General features: G+C 33.3%; 1 protein-coding gene across 4 annotated transcripts in view; it reads right to left on the bottom strand.

Annotated features, from left to right (window-relative positions):
• The window catches only part of BLTP1 (bridge-like lipid transfer protein family member 1), a 222595-nt gene that overhangs the window by 140058 nt on the left and 60148 nt on the right, over positions 1–22389 (bottom strand). For all 4 annotated transcript variants that reach the window (XM_059378048.1, XM_059378062.1, XM_059378072.1 and 1 more), the window contains exons 19-26: positions 20831–21009; positions 20544–20650; positions 19404–19612; positions 13263–13490; positions 12335–12472; positions 7307–7486; positions 5273–5401; positions 2247–2366 (exon numbers count right to left, since the gene is read on the bottom strand). In XM_059378048.1, the coding sequence (XP_059234031.1) occupies positions 2247–2366; positions 5273–5401; positions 7307–7486; positions 12335–12472; positions 13263–13490; positions 19404–19612; positions 20544–20650; positions 20831–21009 (1290 nt within the window). The remainder of the gene's footprint in view (positions 1–2246; positions 2367–5272; positions 5402–7306; positions 7487–12334; positions 12473–13262; positions 13491–19403; positions 19613–20543; positions 20651–20830; positions 21010–22389) is intronic.

Below are 22389 nucleotides of genomic sequence, written 5' to 3'. Positions count from 1 at the left end.
TAAAGAATCAATTCCATTTACAAGAGCACCAAAAACCATAAGATACCTTGGAATAAACCTAACCCAAGAGGTAAAGGATTTGTACTTTAGGAACTATTGAACACTCATTTAAGAAATTGAAGAAGACACAAAAAGATGGAAAAACATTCCATGCTCATGGATCGGAAGAATAAACATTGTTTAAATGTCTATGCTGCCCATAGCAATCTACACTTTCAATACCATCCCAATCAAAATTACCATGGGCATTTTTCAAAGTGCTAGAACAAACAATCCTAAAATTTGTATGGAACCAGAAAAGACCCCAAAACACCAAGGAAATGTTGAAAAAGAAAAACAAAGGTGGGGCATCATGTTGCCTGATTTCAAGCTATATTACAAAGCTGTGACCACCAAAACAGCATGGTACTGGCACAAAAACAGACACATAGACCAATGGAATAGAGTAGAAAGCCCGGATATGGACCCTGAATTCTATGGTCAAATGATCTTTTACAAAGCACGAAAAAATACCCAATGGAAAAATAAAAAACAGCCTCTTCAATAAATGGTGCTGGGAAAATTGGACAGCTATATACAGAAGGATGAAACTCGACTATTCACTTATACCATACACAAAGATAAAGTCAAAATGAATGAAAGACCTCAATAAGAGACGGGAATCCATCAAAATCCTAGAGGAGAACACAGGCAGTAACCTCTTAGATATCTTAGCCACACAAATTTCTTTCAAGACACATCTTCAAAGGCAAAGGAAACAAAAGTGAAAATGAACTTTCGGGACTTCATCAAGATAAAAGCTTCTGCACAACAAAGGAAAACAGTCAACAAAACAAAGAGGCAATCCACAGAATGGGAGAAAATATTTGCAAATGACACTACAAAAAAAGGGCTGATATCCAAGAACCTCTCAAACTTAACACCAAAAAAACAAATAATCAAGTTCAAAAATGGGCAGAAGACATGAACAGACACTTCTCCAATGAATGAAGAGAAATGGCTAAGAGACACATAAAAAAAATGCTCATTATCATTAGCCATCAGGGAAATTCAAATCAAAACCACACTGAGATACCATCTCATACCAGTAAGTATGGCAAAAATTAACAAGACAGTGAACATGTCTTGGAGAGAATGTGGAGAAAGGGAAACCCTCTTACACTGTTGTGGGAATGAAAGTTGGTGCAGCCACTTTGGAATACAGTGTGGAGGTTCCTCAAAAAATTAAAAATAGAGCTACCTGATGATTCAGAAATTGCACTACTGGGTATTTACCCCAAAGATACAGGTGGTCTGAAAAGAAGAGCCAACTCAACTACCCCAATGTTCATAGCAACAATGTCCACAACAGCCAAACTGTAGAAAGACCAGAGATGCCCTTCAACAGATGAATGGATAAAGAAGATGTGGTCCATATACACAATGGAATATTACTCAGCTATCAGAAAGGATGAATACCCAAATTTTGCATCAACATGGATGGGAGTGGAGGAGATTATGCTAGGTGAAATAAGTCAAGCAGAGAAAGTCAATTATCATTTGTTTTCATTTACTTACAGAACATAAGGAGAAAGAAGGGAAAAATGAAGGGGGGGAATTGGAGGGGGAGATGAACAATGAGAGACTGTGGACTCTGATGGTTTTAGAGGGGAGGATATTGGGGCATAGGTTGGACCGGTGATGGATATTAAGGAGGGCACGTATTACATGGAGCATTGGGTGCTATACATAAACAATGAATCTTGGAAAACTGCATCAAAAACTAATGACAAAAAAAAAAAAAAAACAAGCAAACTAATGACATACTGTATGGTGACTAACATAACACACAAAAAAATAAAAACAAAAAAAGAAAGAAATAGAGATTTGGGGGCGTCTGGGTTGCTCAGTCATTTAAAATAACTCAATCTTGATTTAGGCTCAGGTCATGATCTCAGGGTGGTGAGACAGAGCTCCATGTCTGGCTCCACACTCAGTGGGGAGTTTGCTTCTCTCTTATTCTCCCTCCCAGCACCTGGACATAGTCTTACTCTCTCTATATAAAATAAATAAATAAATCTTAAAAAAAAAAAAAAAAAAAGAAGTTCGGTTTAGAAAAAAACTAACTATACTGCCTAAGAAATAGACAAAAGTGTACCTTTAAAATAAGTGTACCTTAAAAAAAAAAAAAAGAAAGAAAGAAAAAGAATTGGAAATTTTGGTTTGGAAAAAGAACTGTATTGGCGAAGAAATAGACAAAAGTGTACCTTTAGATTTGTAGCACAGCCATGCTCCACGACATAAATATCTGCTCCATCTACTGCTAAACGAGTCATAGTATATTTCAAATCATCTGAAGTTGGACAAGGCCCAGGTATACAACTCAACTAAAAAGAAAAATAATTGGATATTTAATTCTTCACCCTCACTTCACCATTTTGGTACTCACACCTGCTGATTTAAATAAAATTTTCATTATGTGCATATTTTAAAAAATTAGTCAAATCTCATTTTCATAATGATAAATGAAATTATCAGTAATTAAAGACTTACTAATTAGAAACTAATCATAAGTATGTACCATTTTCATTCATAAGGGGAAAGAAGCAAGTCTAAATTGACAGAATACAGTTACTAAAAGTCACAAAAAATAATCAAAGTAAAATGATAAGTAAACAGTGTCACAGGATTATAAGAACTATATAGGAGTTTAAAGTTGTAAGATTTTCTTATGAGTACTCTATACTACACAAACACATACACTTGTTTTTACAAATATATCAACCGTAAGTTTTATTATGATATCTAAGGACAACTGACACAAATTTAATGTTATTTTACTCCTGAAACAGATTTGGTCATGGTTAGGCTGGAAGAAAACATACACTTTACCTACTTCTTGGGGAAATGGCAACCCTGAGTAAATTATTGGCTCAATGGCATACAACTGTTCATTAGTGGGTAGAACACAGATGTCTTGCATTATACCCAGTGTTCTATAATAATAAGGCATACCTTGGAGATATTGCGGGTTCCATTCTAGACCACCGCAATAAAGCAAATACCACAATAAAGCAAGTTAAATTTTTGTGGCTAAAATAAAAAACACAAGAAACAAGAAGTGTTGGCGAGGATGTGGAAAAAAAAAAAGGAACCCTTCTGTACTGCTGATGGGAATGCAAACTGGCGTAGCCACCATGGAAGACAGTACGGAGACTGCTGAAAAAAATTAAAAATAGAACTAACCTATGATCCAGTAATTGCACTACTGGGTATTTGCTCAAAGAATATGAAAATGCTAATTCAAAAAGATAGAAGTACCTCTATGTTTACTGCAGCATTATTTACAATAGCCAAATTATGAAAGCAGCCCAAGTGTCTATTGACAGAGGAATGGATAAAGACGTGGTGTGTTTATGTGTGTGTGTGTGTGTGTGCACGTGCATGTGTATATACATAATGGAGTGTGTGTGTGTGTGTGTGTGTGTGTGTATAAACAAAATGGAATATTACTCAGCCATAAAAAAGAATTAAAATTTGCCGTCTGTGACAACATGGATGATCCAGAGACTACAATACTAAGCAAAATAAGCCAAAGACAGATACCATATGATTTCACTCATATATGGAATTTAAGAAACAAATGAACAAAAAGGAAAAAAGAGAGACAAACAAAAAAATAGACCCTTAACTATAAAGAGCAAACAGATGGTTACCAGAGGGAAGTGGCCTGGGGGATGGGTGAAATAGGTAAAAGGGATTAAGAATATGCTTGATAAGCACAGAGTAATATATGGAAATACTGAATCACTACATTGTGTACCTGAAATTAACATAATACTATATGTTAACTTTACTGGAATTAAAATAAAAATAATAAATAAATAAATAAATACTGTAAGATTTTAAAAAAGTAAATTTTTTGGTTTCTCAGTGCATATAAAAGTTATGTTTACATACTATAGTCTAAGTGTATAACAGCTTATGTCTAGGAAAAATGTACAAGCCTTTACTGCTAAAAAATGCTAACCATCATCTGAGCTTTCAGCATGTCATAATCACTACCCAAAGATCACTGTAACAATAATAATAATGACAAAGTTTGAAATATTACAAGAATTACCAAAACGTGACACAGAGACACAGAGTGAGCAAATACTGTTGGAAAAAATGGTGCTGACAGATTTGCTTGCTGCAGGGTTGCCACACACCTTCAACTTGTTAAAAAACAAAGACACAAAACCACTGTATCTGCAAAGCACAATAAAACAAGGTATGTCTGTATCTTTTGCCCCCACAAAACAGACCCAAAAAACCCTGATCTAAAATGACAGAGGCACATCAGTGGTTGCATGGACTAATGAATGGCTGACTGCAAAGGGACACAAAGTAATTTTCTAAGGCAATAAAAAATGTTTGATTTTTAAAAATTTTAATGTAACATGAAAGCTTTGAATCTTAAAAAAAAAAAAAAAAGAAAGGAAAGAGGCGACACCTACAAGTGTCCATTTATCCATAAGGAAGTAATTGTTTGACATATAACTAAGGATTCCCTAGATCCTGTGTTTATAACAAGAAAAAAAACTATTTTACCACCAATTTTAGCAGTTTCCTTTATTGTCAGTAAATTAGCAGAGGTTATAGATATTTTGGACATAAAGTTAAAAGCAGGATGAATTGTTCTCAATTCACACTAATGTAACAGCAAATAAACATAGTATGTATAACAAAAGGAAAAAAAGGAAAAACATATATAGGAAGAAATTAGAAAGGAAAACTAAACTGTTAACAATGGTTATCTGTATGTTATAGAATTAGAATAAAAATATTTTTTTTGAACTGCCATGTTTTCTTGGCAAATGCCAATGTTACTAACCATGTTACAAAAGAACAGGTATGTTTTAGGGAGGTCTATAAACAATGTCATGTAAGGAATTTAACCTTCCTCTTGCTTCAGTTTCTAAATCTTCTACATAAATATTTAGCTATATCCAAAAGAATGTAATTACATAAGAAAATGAGTTAAAAGTAAAAATGTAAGACGTGAGATATAATCTTTATAATATCTCTATTTACCTGTGAATTTTTGTTTTAATAATTACCTCGTATGTTAGATACTTACAACTAAATAACAACTGGCTACAAATCTGCAAAATAATTTATTAATTGAGAAAACTGAACAATAATGCTTACTTCATGGCTATGTGTATTGGATTTAAAGCTGATATCTCAATCTTTCATTTTAAAAAATCCATAAATGTCTATAATACTGCTCAAATATTTGTTAACATACCTTGGATTCACAGAACCGACGGTCAAATCCATGCTGACATATTATTACTGATTTAGGTCTTTCCAGTTCATACTCCCGACATACCACATGAAAAACAAATGTCTGTCCCCACTCCAACAGACAAGCTAGCTACAAATAAGCAGTGACAGGTTGAAAACAGTGTTAGCATTCTAAACACATGTTGAGAGTTCAAAAGCTTATCAAGAATATTAATACAGTTTGAAAGAACCCAAATGCTGTCTTACACCTGCTGCTTCATAGCACAGTTTTTAGCTAGAATCATGATTTCTACCTTGACATCATTTTTAAGCTTATGTTACTTTTCATTTGTGAATGACAAAATGCATGATAACTGAAAAATTCAACCTCAGCAACTTACAAAGTAAGTATCTCCTTCAAGGTTAAATCTTCCTTCTTATATAACTGGAATCCTCTGTACACAAAAGCACCTAAAATTCTCTACCTAATAATGAACAAAAAAGCTTGGATACGAAATTATTATCTAATTATCATAGTGAGCTGCAATTTTGGAAAATTAGATATTTTGAAGATTATAGCACTTTTGTTTAGGTAAACAGAAACTTAAGTATATATTAATTCTTCATCAAATCTTTGGTTTACAAAAAAACCCCTTCATTTTATAATTGATTAGAATTGTTAATAAACATATTGAAATACAGGTATACAGGATATCATTCAATAAAAAAGTTTAAACTATCAGAAAACATAAATTTCACTTTTAAAACATACAAAGAATGGAATACACATTAAAAAGCACCTATGGATTCATGAAATGCTCATTCAAAAGTGATGCTAAGATTCTAGTGCAGAAGAAAGAAATGTTTCATCTTCTAAAAAGGGCAACTTAGAAACATATGAGATTCTAGAAATTGTTAGATTAAAGGAATTGTGTTCATTATTATACAATCAGCATGGCTTTATCCTGTCTTTGTTAAGGAACAAACTTTTTAAAATAAATTTCAGTCTTTACCTATACATTAGAGAAAAGAGATGGTGGATAATAAGGAAAGGATAGTCACCAGCCCAGTGAGCACTGAGTATTTCTTTCCATCCATTTTTATACACTCTATTATGTATTTTATCTACTTTTATATAAAATATCCCTTTTCAAATCCATTTTCTTATTTCTAGAATTTTAATTTTTGCTGCCTTTCAAAAATTTCTTGCAGATATGCAAGGTATCTAGAGTCTTTACCCACCTTACTGTTGCTATTTCCTACCTATAAATGTTTCATACACATTCTGTAATTTTTATTAAAATTGAGCAGGTATATTTCAAACATTCAAGATCAAATTCCACTCTTCTTAAATGCCAAGATAAGCATGTACATCATAAATATATGGATCAATAGGTGAAATGTTACAGTAATACAGCTATTTGGCTAAATATAAATGGTCCGTTTCAAGAACTAAATGATCCTTATGACCTCTGAGTCTTCTAAAGATTAAAGGGGATAAGAGGAGGAGGGGGATTTTATCAAATTTGCTCTTATTTTTTTAAGTCCACATCATTAAAACAGATACAAATGATGTTATCTTGCTTTGAGACATGATAAGAACTGAGCTATTTAATCTTGAGTTTTGTAAACAATATTTTAAAATCCTACTTAAGAAATATACAAAAAAGCAAAATTCTTTTAAAAAATTACTCCATAGTACCATGGAAAAAAAGAATTTTTCAACAGCAGAGAAAGAACTAATGTAATTTTAATAATATATACAATTTCCAGACCAGTTCTCATACTTCCCAAAGTTTTGATCTTGAAAGTGTTATGCAGAACTATAAAACATTACACCCTTCAATTTTATGTGGCTCAGAAAAGTGAAACTTGTCTCTGACTCATCTGTTGCTAAGAAAATCCTGAATGGCAAGAATGACTCCCAACCAAAAAGCAAAGAATTGTCTGGCCCTCAGAATGCTATTAGTGAAAATGCAATGAACATCCAAACAGGCAAACAATTTGCTCTTGGCAAAGTGGGTGAGCAAAGGAAAAAGAAGTCAGATAATCATACCTGTGGTGCTGTGACCTTAGCTGTAAGACTTCCAGCCTGCACATCAATTAACCATGCATATTCTAAGGAATCGCTTCCCAAAGGAAGACCTTCTGCTGAGAACATAGCATGTGCTCTCAGCTGGAGACCTGACAAATTGATGTGACCCTCCCTGAGTACTTCATCCACAGGAGGTCGCTGCTGAAAACAATAAGAAGACTGTAAGAAGTACAAGAAAACTGCATTATTATTTCTAGTTGTTTTTTTCCTCCAGAGACTAACAGTAAAAACACACTATCTGGAAAATAACACTCATGGGTCCATAAAATCCTAACACACAACCTTGTACCAGAGAGTCTCAGTTAAGCTTCTTTAGTGACAATATCCATTCAGAGTCCAACTGCAAAGCAAGAGAGCAAAGTCCTAGAAAGAATGATACTTTTCTGATACAAATGAAATGCTCAATATTTGAATAAAAAGAAATTAGTATTCTGACTGACAGGGAATATAAGAGACCAATCTTTGGTGGGAAGACAGGAATAATGAGATTAAAATACTAAAAAGAAAAAAATAATAATAACAGGGAAGAACAAAGACCATTATGACCATAAAATGAAGAAGTAGGAAAGAAAGCCATCTTTCATATAGATTTTGAGAACTACATAAATATAAAAATGATATATTTACCTATTTATTTATCAGAAATTACATACTTACTACCAAAAAGCAGCAAATATTTCAAAAAGAAAAGTTCTGGAACTTACAAAGCTAAAAGATAGGTCATAAAATAGGGTAGTCCATGGAACACTAGTTCCACAGAATAGTAATATAGTAATATAGAATATATATAGTAATATAGAATCAAATAGGTTTGGCAATGCCCTACCCATCAGTCACCAATTTTGTAGAATCTACCTCCCAATCTCTCAGAAATACATGGATTTTCTTCTATCTTCACTACTATCATCATGGTCCAAATAATATGACCTCTTGCTAAGATGTGTGCAGAGCCTCCCAGCATTCATTTTTACATCTCCCTCCTCCATACTCTACAAAACAACCACAGAGATCTAAGAAGGCAAATTCTACCATGTTCTTGTCTCAAACCATCGTTTTGTATTTCTTCCATATTTCTCTTCTCCACCAGGTTTATTAAGGTAAAAATTATTTCTGCCTTATTCACCATTTATCTCACCACACCTAACAGTGACCGCAAAAGGAAGATAACGCTAAATGACTATATAGATTTCATCACAGCAAGTCTATTCAGAGAATTCAATGTACTAATATATATTGGGACAGTTCACAGGTATTTCCCAAACTAATTTTACTGCAGTAGTCTTTTTAGTATTTGTATGCAGGCCACCTGCACAAGAAACAGTGTTGGCAATCCTTGTTTCAACACATTTTAGGAAATGTATTCTTTTTTTTTTAATATATATATATTTTTTTAATTTGACAGACAGAGATCACTAGCAGGCAGAGAGGCAGGCAGAGAGAGAGGGGAAAGCAGGCTCCCCGCTGAGCAGAGAGCCTGATGCGGGGCTCAATCCCAGGACCCTGAGATCATGACCTGAGCCGAAGGCAGAGGCTTTAACCCACTGAGCCACCCAGGTGCCCCTAGGAAATGTATTCTTAAAAAAAAAAAAAAAAAACAAGAACAACAAAAACCTAAGGATATGAGCTAAATCAAATTCATAAGTAATTCTTAAAAGGAAATTTCTAAGTATGACAATAATAATAGCTCTAGCAGCTCCTTTAATATATTTTTTATTTTCACATAAGCTATGTGACTATATATAAAATCACAGAAATTTCTCCAGGTATCAGTTCCCTTCTATTTTTTTTATCTGAAGAAGCTGGGGAGGATGGTCAATAAAGATCACTTCTGGCACTAAGATTCGAAAATTCTCAGTATAAGATACTTCTGATTAATATTTTTTGAGCTCAAAAATACATACAGATCTAGGTTTGTCCTAAAGACAGAGCCTATCCAGTACATCAACAAAGATCATAGTCTAGATTTTATGGTGCGGTTGCATCATATTGGGGGCTGAACTATGTACCCTAAAAAGACACACTTAAAGTCCCAAGCCCAGGCACCTGTGATTGTGACCTTACTATATTTAAAAAGAGGGTTTTAGCAGATCTAATCAAGTTAAAATAAGGTTACACTGAATTAGGGTATGGCTTAATCTAATGACTGGTGTCCTTTGAAGAGGAAAACTGGGACACAGAGACATGAAGACATTGCCATGAGAAGACAAAGGCAGAGATACGCATCTATAAGACAAGCAATGCCAAGGATTGCTAGCAACCACCAAAAGCTTAGCAAGGATTTAATCTCCTACAGCCTTGAGAGAGAGAACATGCCCTGTCAAATACTTTGATTTCAGAATTCTAGGCTCCAGAACTGTGAGAGAATAGACTTCTCTTGTTTTAAGCCACCCAGTATGAGGTACTTTGCTATGGTGGCCCTAGGAAACTAATATACATCATAAAATGCTCATAAATTAAAAGGGGATGGTTTCCTAAGTTGGACACAATAACCATCCATTACCTCAGATCCTTAACCTTGAGGCCCTGCATTAAGACTAATGCTATCAAGAACACGCAGCCAAATCCTAGAGAACGCACCTGTACCAAAGGTTTTAAATTTGTGCAGATTCACCAGAAAAATCACTATCTATGGCAGCTATAGTCTTATTACACATATTTCTTAAATAAAAGGACTTGAAAGTTAAAGTGACTCTTTCATCCATGGGCTTCAAAATGGATCTTATGTTCATCGGGCATGAAAACAACATTGATTTCAGGGTAGATCTCCATCAACACTATTGGGTGACCAGGTGCATTGTCAATGAGCAGTCATATTTTGAAAGGGCTCTCTTTTTCTGAGCACTAGGTCTCAAAAGTGAGCTTAATATATTCAGTAAACAATGTTATAAAGAGACTGTCATCCAGGCTTTGTTGCTCCATTGAGAGCACAGGCAGAGCAGTTTTAGCATAATTCTTTAGGGCCCTAGAATTTTCAATGGTTGGCTTCAACTTAAAGTCACCAGCTATATTAGCCTGTAAGTACAATGTCATCCTGTCTTTTGAAGTTTTGAAACCAGGCACTGACTTCTCTCTAGCTATGAAAGTCCTAGATGGCGTCTTCAACTAGACGGCTATCTCATCTACTTTGAAAATCTGTTGTTTAGTATAGCCACCTCCATGAATTAACTTGGCTAGATCTCCTAGATAACTTGCTGCAGCTTCTACAGCACTTGCTGCTTTACTTTGCACTTTGGTGTTATGGAGATGGCTTCTTTCTTCAAACCTATGCACCAATTTCTACTAGCTTTAAACTTTTCTTCTGCAGCTTCCTTACCTCTCCCAGCCTTCACAGAATTGAAGTGCATGAGGGCCTTGCTCTCAATTAGGTTTTAGCTTAAGGGAATGCTGTGGCTGATTTGATCTTCTATCCAGACCACCGTAACCTTCTCTGTGTTAGCAATAGGCTATTTTGCTTTCTCATCATTGGTATGTTTATTGCTAGCACTTCTGATTTCCTTGAAGAATTTTTCCTTCACATTCACAAGTTGGCTATTTGGTGAAAGGGGCCTAGTTTTCAGCTTGGCTTGGGTTTTGACATGCCTTCCTCACTAAGCTTAATAATTTCTACCCTCTGATTTCAAGTGAGAAACATGCAATTCTGCCTTTCACTTGAACACCTGGAGGCCACTGCAGGGTCATGAGTTGGTCCAGTTTCAATACCTTTTTGTTTTAGAGAACAGGGAGGCCCAAAAAGAGGGTGAGAGACAGGGGAACAGCAGGTTGGTGAAGCAGTCAGAATACATGCAACATTTATCATTTAAGTTTGCCATCTTATATGGGCACCCCCAAACAATTACAATAGTAACATCAAAGATAAGTGAACACAAATCACTATAACAAATATAATAATGAAAAAGTTTGAAATACTGTGAGAATTACCAAAATGTGATAGAGACATGAAGTGTACAAGTGCTGTTGGAAAAATGGCTTTGATACACTTGCTTGATGTAGAGCTGCCACAAACCTTCAGTTTGTAAAAAAATGTAGTATCTGCAAGCGCAATAAAGCAACATACAATAAAATGAGGTATGCCTACAATTTCAAAAGTCTGATGAAGGAAACAGATTCTGTGGCAAAAATAAGCATATATTAGGTGTTAAGTTTCAGCTATTAGGAGGTCAGGTGTGTCAATATATGCACATATGAAAAAATTAAATTCTTTGTAGAAAAATATAGTCAGTTATAAAAAAGAGTTACAAGTGGGGGGTTAGGTTATTTTATATAAAATGATCAGTTACTATACAGAATCCTTATCATCTGTTGATGATTTGGGGGTATCAGATTCATCCTCCCATTCATAATTGTACTTTGCCTTATATTAAAATCCATTTACTTTTCTAAAACTTATAACTTGACTAAAAGTAGAAAAGAGCCCTAAAAGTAGTGTTAAATGAAAAGTGAAGCCATTTGGCATTAAAATATAATAATAAAGTGATAATCTACTGAAGAATGTAAATTATTCCCATTTGCTGAATATCATTGGTTCCCTTCCAAAAGAGCCCTGGGGATATCTTGAGGGGATTAATGAAGTGTCTTGGAAGTATATTAGGTAAAAAGAATAATCCATGTGGATATGGATGTTTTGAAGATTTATAGTACTGGTTAATATGAATATTGAGGTTGTAATTTTCAACAGACTCCACCAAAATTTTATACACTTTCACATCCATAAATATATGAAAAAATTAAAAACTGTGCTTTTCCATTTCTAAAAACAATATATATAGAATATAATTATACAGGATCACATAAATAGGGAACAGCAGAAAAAAGAAAGAGAAAACTGAGATTCTTGAAAAACTCACATATATTCAAAACTTCTTACTTGTTAAATTACAAGCTTTAATTTAAAGAGCTATATATACCATGCACAGAAACTAAACACACTGTTTCAACCCCATAAGCAATAATACATCTCTACATCTCTACTGTAACTCACTTTCATCTTACCTGATAGTTATCACTGACAAACACATTTAGGGGTGACAGGACAAGTTGCAGCATGGTCTCCCGAAACCCTTTTTTCATTTCAAAACACAGTCTTTCCAAGAATGCTGTAGGGCACTCAGGGCCATCAGTGGTTCCATGCTAAAATCGAACAAAATACCATAATCAAGATACAGAAAAAATAAGACCAAGGAAGTACAAGAAAATAAAAATTACCTTTATATAGTTAAGAGATTTTGCTTCTTAAAAAGGGGAAACAGTGCTCACTGACAAAATTAACTATTCTGTAACCCAGAAAGATTAGGTTCACTACGCACCAAAGGTGACTCCTCTGCTTTTCAATCCTAGGTGCATGGTATGGAGCTAGTAGGCAGCACAAGGCTCTAGGGCCTCTTCCTCCGTATCTGGTCTCACTCCAACCCAGGTTCTCTGGCAATGTAATCTCATTCCAAGTCTGCCCACAACAATCCACTGGTCAACCTAAGACTGAACCAGGATTCTGTGCTAGGTCTGAACCACTGAAAACAGTTCAACCAGCAGGGTGAAGCTGAATCTTGATTTTGTAGCAGGCTCACCATAATGGCCCCAAAAGGTTTAGAGTTGGATAAAGGATAAGAAAATGTAAATCCTAAAGTATCCATCAGGCTAACTATAAACCCAACAACTCAACATTGAGACAAAATGCTCTAAAGTTCCAAAGAACAGAAAGAAGGAACTGAAGTGAAAGAAGAAAAGCAGAGAATTAACAATGATCAAGTAATCACATTATGAAGAAAATAATAAACTAGCTTTATTATGGTAAAAGGATAAATTTTCAAGTTTTCAAATCTTATTTTTTTATTAGTGTGTGCATGTGTGTACATACACTTACAGTTTAAGTTGAGTGAATTTCGTAATATACTCCAGACTATTCTGATACATAAACACTTACAACAGGAAGACGTCCATGAACTTTGTACAAATTAACCAGTACAGTAATATCCCAAGGACGTAAGGTAAGCGGATGAATTGACTTGGCTGAACTTTCATTTTCCTTTTTGTCATTTTCCATCCCAACAGCAGTCCACCCAGAGCTGGATGATGTTGACAGTGACAGAACAGGACTTGAAATAACCTCTTCAAAATCCATATACATGTCATCTTCCCCAAAATAATTTTCCTATAAATATTAAGAACAAACTTCTATTAAAGAGGTATGTAACAATAACTTTTCAACTTAGAGTCTGAATTTTGTAAACCAAGCATTTCCTTCAACTATTTTATTTAGTTAAAAGTATATGGTCTGCTTCCTTGAAATGAAAAACCAACAACAAAAAAAAGATATGTATATACTTAAGGCATATACTTACTTGGCTACTTAGCAAATAAACATTCTGTAGCAAAAAACAAAAAAACCCAAAAAACAAAAATAAAAAATTACATAAGTTTATAGTAAAGTTTCATGACAACACCACTTCCAATTATAGCAAAAACTTGCAATTTAGGTCCTAGAAGAAAACTCTGAAAATATGAAATGTTCAACAGTTTTCAATCTTTCTCAGAGTTCTAAGGCAATAGTACCTAGAGACATCCTTTAAGGGAAGATCAATTCACTAAAAATTAATTTGACTAAATCCAATTAGCAAACTATTACAATCCATATATTCTGGGTGAAATATTTATCAGAAGTGTTTTTAACATCTTAAATAAGAATCTCCAATTTTGGTTACTGATGAAAAATACATATGTTATCAATAGTTACCAAAACACCCTTTCACATAATCCATCCTGGCTTCTTATGCAAAGTATTTTAACTATTAATATTCTGGTTCCTTCTGTGTCAGAATTTAAATTTATTTGTTATTTTTTCTTTTTTTAAGGTTTTTATTTAAATTCTTTTTTTCTTTTTTGTTATTTTTTTCTTTTTTTAAGGTTTTTATTTAAATTCCACTTAGCTTACACAGTGTAATATTAGTTTCATTGAGTAGGATTTAGTGATTCATCACTTATGTCAAATACTCGGTGCGCATCACAACTGTCCTCCTTAATCCCCATCCTTTATTTCACCCATCCCCATACCCACTCCCTCGGGCAACCATCAGGTTGTTCTCTACAGTGAAGAGTCTGTTTCTTGGTTTGCCTCTCTCTTTTTCTCCCCCCATGCTCATTTGTTTCTTAAATTCCACATATGAGTGAAATCAAATGGTATTTGTCTTTCTTGGACTTATTTTAAATGAAATTCTTTTTTCTTCCCATTATTCTGAATTTAAATTTTATCTATTTGATCTGTTAGTAGTAATCAAAAGCTGTTAAAATATTCCTAACACAGTTAATCATATTTGTTCAATATTAGAAATCAAGTCAGTATTTTGATAAATTCTGCATTTTATTTATTGACACATTTATTTTCTAGCTAGAATTTTAGTCAGTCAATCTGGCCAATTAAATATCTTTTCATAGGAAATGATGTTGAAGGGCTTGCAGTCATTTGATTAATTAGTGGTGGGGCTGGTAATAAAATCCCACATTTATGGACTCACAAAACTAATGCATTCTCTATTGTTATCTGGCTCTAGTAACACAGGTCCTACTTAGAACCCACTTGACATCTTGATAATTGCCTTTATTATATAACTCTGAAGCATGGACAAATTCAAGCACAAATATAAATGTAAATAAACATTAGTTTTTATCCTAAATTCAAACATTACATTTCTAAAGCTAAAAATAAATTTCTAATGGATTTCAATCAACACTAAAGATCTAGAAGTACTCAAAGCAGCAGTCCTCAGATCACTTGAGAAGCCTTTTCAAAATACACATGCCATTCTGGTCCTGAAGACAGGTTCAATAGTTTGCAATGGGCATGGATGTCAGAGAAAGGAGAAAAGTAAAATATTTCCTTCAGTGATGTTTATCTACAAATAGCCTCCAGACCCAACCACCTCTACACCCTTCCTCCATACAACTGATAAATGGAATCAGTGTACAATGTTCATGTTTATTAGCTTTTGACATACTAAGAATTACCAACAAATCAATAAAAATGAGTTATATTCATTTAAGTCAATTGTTAATAATCCTACTCTAATTTTTAAAAGATTTTTAAGTGATTTCTTATTTTTAAAAGATTTCTTAGAAGTCTCTTAAGTCTCTTGCAATTTTTAAACTTAAAAACAGAAAAGATTCCTGTAGATTATTAAAGTCAAAAGAAAAATGTTCTCTTGGGCCTAATGTTCAATTTCACCACCAAAACAATCTACATTTAATTATCTGAAACAGAAAAAACTCATAGCAAATTCTTTAGGGAATATTGAATCCCCAAAATAGTAGAGAACATTTGCTAATTTTTATTAAATGTGTCAATGACTGTTTTTAAAGAGTTACAAAACTCTAGGAGTCCTTTATGAGTTATCATATTAGTACATATTGAAAATTATAAACAAAATGTACTTTTAAATTATAAATCCCTTAAAACATGAGCCTCATGTTAAATGTTTGACATTGACTGTGTGGTTTAAGTTTTGTGTGTTTTAGTTTAATTTTGTTTTTTTAGTATGTGAACTCCATCTGCAAAGGTTAACTTCTTGAGGATTCACTAAAAAAATTACCAAAAGGTTGACCAAAGTATAAAGTAAGTAATAATATATTATGGCAAACTATTATGGTATATTAAGATTAATAAATTATTACAAGTATAAATAAAAGTTCCATTTCCATTTTATGGTAGGTAGTATGCAAAACTGAACTATCTCTAAAACAAATTCCAAACAATCCCAGAAAAAAGGCAATAACTTATATAACTGAAAAGATGTGTTCTTTTGTCGTTTGTAGCATGAATGAATTTAAACATGATAAAGCAAGCTGTATTTCCAATCAACTTAAAAGCTCTATGAAATTTTATTTTCCTAGAGGTATTTTATCATGAGTGTCAAGTAACTACTTCAAATAACAGGACACTACCGTTTTTTCCCCTAGCCTATTTATGCAATAATACCCATTTCTCAAAGAAGAGGAAAAAGAATTACCACTATAGTTAAAAGAAGGGAGCTAATAAATTCAGAGAAGCCGGAGAGGGGGAGAAAAAACAACCTACAGGTAGTCTGTTTTCAATATTAATTTTTTTCTAATAAGAAAAACATATATGCCACATATACCAACCCTTCATCCAAAGTTAGTACTGACTACCACTGACATGCTATCACTATTTAGATTCAGATTTTCCTTCTTCCATTAAGAAAAAACGTAGTAAGACTAAGAGAAGTCAATTCAGAAGATGTAAACAGTTCCATAAAATATTCTCACAAATTTTAATGCATGTTTGTATATATTCTTCTCAAATTTCCTGGTAATAATAATGGTAACCCTAGTTTCTTTCGTGGATTCTGGAAATCAATTTTTCATAAACAGTCAAACAAATATGATTTTTTTCTAGTCTATTCAGAATTTCTTGATGTTTAATTATAGTAATTAAGGAAAATACAATCTCAGTTACATGAATTTTCACATTCTCTGTTTTCTTTTATATATACATACATTCTAACACTAAGTAGAACGTAAGTTATGTATTAAAATAGAATACATCTCATTTAGCATGACACTAAACTTTCTGGTAGGCAGAAAGCAAAAAAGAAGATAAAAAAAAGAAAAGAGCTACTTATATTCCTAATAAAAGCAAGCATGGAGCTCATTGGCCTAGAAAAAATTTTATTTGTCATGTTTTAAATACATATTTATTTATTTATTTATTTTTTATTTTCAGCATAACAGTATTCATTATTTTTGCACCACACCCAGTGCTCCATGCAATCCGTGCCCTCTATAATACCCACCACCTGGTTCCCCCAAACTCCCACCGGGCCCTGCCACTTCAAACCCCTCAAAGATTGTTTTTCAGAGTCCATAGTCTCTCATGATTCACCTCCCCTTCCAATTTCCCCCAACTCCCTTCTCTCTAACTCCCCATGTCCTCCATGATATTTGTTATGCTCCGCAAGTTAAGTGAAACCATATGATAACTGACTCTCTCTGCTTGACTTATTTCACTCAGCATGATCTCTTCCAGTCTTGTCCATGTTGCTACAAAAGTTGGGAAATACGTATTTTTAAAAATATTTCAAACCTTTAAAATTTTTAATTTGTTTTAATAGCTACTTCATACAAGTTCCATGTTAATTTGATGGATGCAAATACTAATATAAACTTTAGTACGACAAAAAACAAACAAACAAAAAAAAAAAACTTTAGTACAACAAACCTCTGACACTACTACACTACTAAATAGTTGTTATAAAATCTTAATGCATGGAAGAGACTGCATTAAAACCAACTAACAAGAGAGGTTACATTTATGAAGAATTTGTAAAGAAATCTTAAAAAGGCATTTACTCCTTTCTCTTTATACTTTGTTATCATCCTTTTAATTTTGACAAGTATGTATTATGGAATTTTTAAAAGAAAAAACTGAGGCTCAGTATACATAGAGTGATGCAAAAAAAACAGTGATAATACCTCTTAAGTAGTATTCAAAACTGGTATTATATCAATATATCCATCCTCATTTGCTAACTAAATCATTACTTACATTTAAATTAAAATACAGTTCAGTCTCTTCAGGGAAATTATAACTTGAAAATTACACTTTAAATCCTTAATATTCACAAGCAATCCCAAGAAAATAAAATATTGGGAGAAGGGGCGCCTGGGTGGCTCAGTGGGTTAAGCCGCTGCCTTCAGCTCAGGTCATGATCTCAGGGTCCTAGGATCGAGTCCCGCATCGGGCTCTCTGCTCAGCAGGGAGCCTGCTTTCCTCTCTCTCTCTGCCTGCCTCTCTGCCTGCTTGTGATTTCTCTCTGTCAAATAAATAAATAAAATCTTAAAAAAAAAAATATTGGGAGAAATATTTGAAGGATACTTTGGGTCAAACAATGGTCACAAGAAAAAAAATGCATAGGTGTGTATGTATATTTGTGTATTTCTCCCCTTTGAATATCTGAAGAATCACTCCTTCAGGGATCTCTCCTAAAACCAAAACAAAACTTTAGATTTCCACAAATATTAAGTACATTGTCCCTTGCAAGTTTTATCTTAAATTATATCATCTGATGCTTTACAGTAGTTTATATAAAACAGTAACTCAAATATAAAAATTTAAATATAAAAACCTGTTCAGCTAGCACTTCCAGAGAACCTTTGTTAACAAACCTTGACTCTCTTTCCCCAATTAACCCTGATCATCCTAAACCGTTTCTGGAATTAATTACACCTGTCAGTGTACATTACAGGATTGCCTGTTACCTAAGCATTCCATAACCAAACCTCCACAGTTGTGAAATCACAAAAAGAAGCAAACAAGTAAACACTGAAAAATCAGACTCATGCAAAAACCTATCCCACAAATAACTCTACTGCTCATGACTGTTAATGTTTGGACAATTAGTCTCACTTTGTTCATCAGATGCAGTAAAGCATCCAACAGTATGATGAAAATCTAAAGCAAAGTGATTTAGCAAAATCCTGGAAAAATGCAAAATTTCATGAAGTTGCTAAAAGTGATATTAGATAACTGCTCAAATCACAGGGAAAGCTATCAGTGATAAGTGAAGATAGTGCTGCAAACAAATCTTTGTTTATTACTTTTCATGAAATAAAGTTTTCTGTTTTTACTGAATTTACTTAAAAAGTCAGCTCTTCTTGGTTTTATTTTATTACTCTCAGATGACAAAGTTCTCTTGTACTTCTTTTGCTGTGTTACATTACAATGTGTTAAAATCTGTCCTTATATATGTCTATCCTACTATATCCTCTAACTTACTTCCTTGAGAACAGATGCTGTATCATCTCTATCTCCAGCAACTAGCACAATTCCTAGAATATATTAAATGCTAAAAATACAAAATAAAAACTCAACTGAGAAGTACACTATTTTTAATAAATAAGTTTATAATAAACTCTAGCACCGGAAGTCTAGTCAAGATTATCTTCGACAACTTTAAACCACCAAAACTGGCTACTTCAGACGGTCTCAATTTTAATTAGATAGTATCCATTTTGCCTATGTTTGAGAATGTGTAAGATCTTTTAAAAATCATACCTTTATACATAAGAAGGCATTTAATAGTGGTCCATAAAGAGTTATTTGAGAATCTGGGGAAAGTTCCATTTCTACATGAAGTTTATCAGGTGGAAGTTCTGAGGGATCAATAGGTGGGCGTGAAGACGTAGAAGGAGAAGAAACAACTCTGTCTGATGTTTTCTGGGATGGCCTTAATACAGATAGCATTGTTTCTTCCATTTCTGATACTGAAAAAAATTAAGGAAAAAAAATTGTGGTGGGGAATTTCTCAAAAGTCCTTTAAGGAATCATTCTCTAAGAAATTCTGTTTTGTAATTTTTCAGGAAATCAACTACAATAGAGTATCTATAGTATATAATGAAAATGACCTGCCAGACTAAAGTTAAGAATGTGAAATAAAACAGATTTCATTGAAATATGTGTAGAAATACACAAATCAGATGGTATAGAAACAAAGAAAATTTCCTATTAACATTCTCAAATCCCTGTAATATAAATTCAGGTCACAGTCAGGGCTTTATCTATACTTGGGCATTAAAGTACAAAGTTGTTTTCACATAAACCGCTATTCAAATGCAGTGTGACATAATCAAGCTCATAAGAAAAATTATGAAAACTATTTGTACATTTAACTCACTAGAAAAATACAAAGAAAATATCACTTGACTCTTTCATTTTGGACCCTGATAATAAGGTACAAAAGCCTCAGGGAAACTGGTATGATATGATAGTTGTGAAAATGCATTAAAAAAACTAACATTTCATGAAGCCAAATGCTTTAAATATATTTATATTCACATACACTTTATTTGATATTCTAGCTCTTCTGTTTCTAGCTTGGCAGAACTTGAAAAAATTATTTACTTTCTCTGAACACATTTGTTCAAACCTACAATAACAACATTTATCTCACAGAGTTGTAAGGATTAAATGACATAATGTAAACCAGTAAACAGCCTGGTCAAGTATTTGATACACAGTAAATACTCAATGAAAGTTAGTTTTAATTATGCCAAAAATTCTTAAAAGATTTTTAAATGTTTAAAATTACAACAAATGAATAGATAAATTTCCAAATAAAAAAAAGTTTTATACTTTTAATGGCTATCAATCATAAACCAGATGTTTCAAAGTACAAATCATATAAAAAACACTTACATGATTGTTTTAGTTGCTCATCTGCCTTTTGTGGATAAATTGGATGCCATGTATAATCAATTGTAAGCATGACACTTGGGACAGTCCAGCATTCAACCCAACCAGCTCTTTGAAGAACAAAAAATAAAATTCTGGTCAGTTATTTAATTCATTTAACTGTGTACAAAGATCACTTACAAATAATCAACTTTATTTTTTTAAAAAATCAGAAGAATCCACATATAAACACAAATACTTAAATCCACATATAAACACAAATACTTAAATCATTAATTTTATATACTCACTTTTCTTGTGTAATATTCCGCCATTTTGGTTTAACTGTTTTCTGACCACTTTGACACTCAGCAGGAATACCAGTATCATGAGTCATTTTATTTGGGTGGCAATTCTTTACCAACATAAATAATGAATATTTACTGGGGTGGCAATCTGGTAGAAATAAATGAAGATCAACATCTTCTCCCTAAAAAATAATTTATAATAATCCAAAGTAATAAAACAGGTACATGAATATGTTAGGTTCCTATTTACAGCCAAACCTGTTAATAATAATCTTGAGAATAAATTCAAAAGAAAATAAATTTCAAAAGGCATATTTTATAATCAAGTCAGTTAAGTAACTCGGATAAGATTTAACATTGACTAAAACTAAATTCTGCTATTCTTTTTTTTTCTTTAACTAAATTCTGATTAGAAAGTTAAAAAAAAAGTAAGGGAATAAATAGCATAGTTTTCACAAAATAGTAAAAAGATTATCTCTATGGGTATCCATGGGTATTTCACATGTAACTCAGTAAAAAAAAAAAAAAATTAAAAATCATCTCACTGAGGAATGCCTGGTGGCTCAGTTGGTTAAGCATTTGCCTTCAGCTCAAGTCATGACCTCAAAGTTGTGAGATTGAGCCCTATGTTGGGCTCCATGCTCAGCACAGAGTCCTCTTGAGTTTCTCTCCCCCCTCCACTCATGCTCTATCTCTCTCAAATAAATAAAAATCTTTAAAAAATATATAAATAAAACCAAAATCATCTCACTGACAATAAGCTCAGGTGGAATATGTTCTGCATTTTATTAATTTTTTTTTTTTAAAAGATTTAGCTTAGAGACAGAGAGACAGGGGGAAGAGTGCAGTGGGAGGAGCAGAGGGAGAGAGACTCAAGGAGACTCTGTGCTGAGCATGGAGCCCAATGCAGGGCTGGATCTCACGAACCTGAGATTACAACCTGAGCCTAAACTGCCTATACCACCCAGGCGCCCCTACTTAATTTTTAAAATAGGATTGTCTTGGATTATCAACTGGCTTTGAAGAATTCTGAATTAATATGTTCTCATTTGGCTTCACTTTTCTCCTTATAGGTCGGTGCCCTAATCTTGTTCATCATGATGCCTGAATTTTTTTTTTTTTTTTTAGATTTGATTATTACAGAATTTTATTTCTGTTTTTATTTACATTTTTTAAAAAATTTGTATTTAAATTCCAGTTAGTTAACATTCAGTATAATATTAGTTTCAGGAGACTTTAGTGATTTATCACTTCATGTAACACCTGGTACTCAACACATGTGCCCTTTTTTTTTATTAACATATAATGTATCATTTGCCCCAGGGGTACAGGTCTGTGAATCATCAGACTTACACACTTCACAGCACTTACCAGAGCAGATACCCTCCCCAATGTCCATAACCCAACCACCCTCTCCATACCCCCACCTCCCCGGAACCCTCAGTTTGTTTTCTGAGATTAAGAGTCTCTTATGGTTTGCCTCCCTCCCGATCCCATTTTGTTCCATTTTTTTCCTTCCCTACTCCCCAATCCCCCCGCCTCACTCTGCCTCTCAAATTCCT

This window comes from Mustela nigripes, chromosome 1, assembly GCF_022355385.1.
Source record: "Mustela nigripes isolate SB6536 chromosome 1, MUSNIG.SB6536, whole genome shotgun sequence".
Taxonomy (NCBI): domain Eukaryota; kingdom Metazoa; phylum Chordata; class Mammalia; order Carnivora; family Mustelidae; genus Mustela; species Mustela nigripes.
The sequence above is the reverse complement of the archived record's forward strand: the minus strand, read 5'-3'. Positions and strand labels throughout refer to the sequence as shown.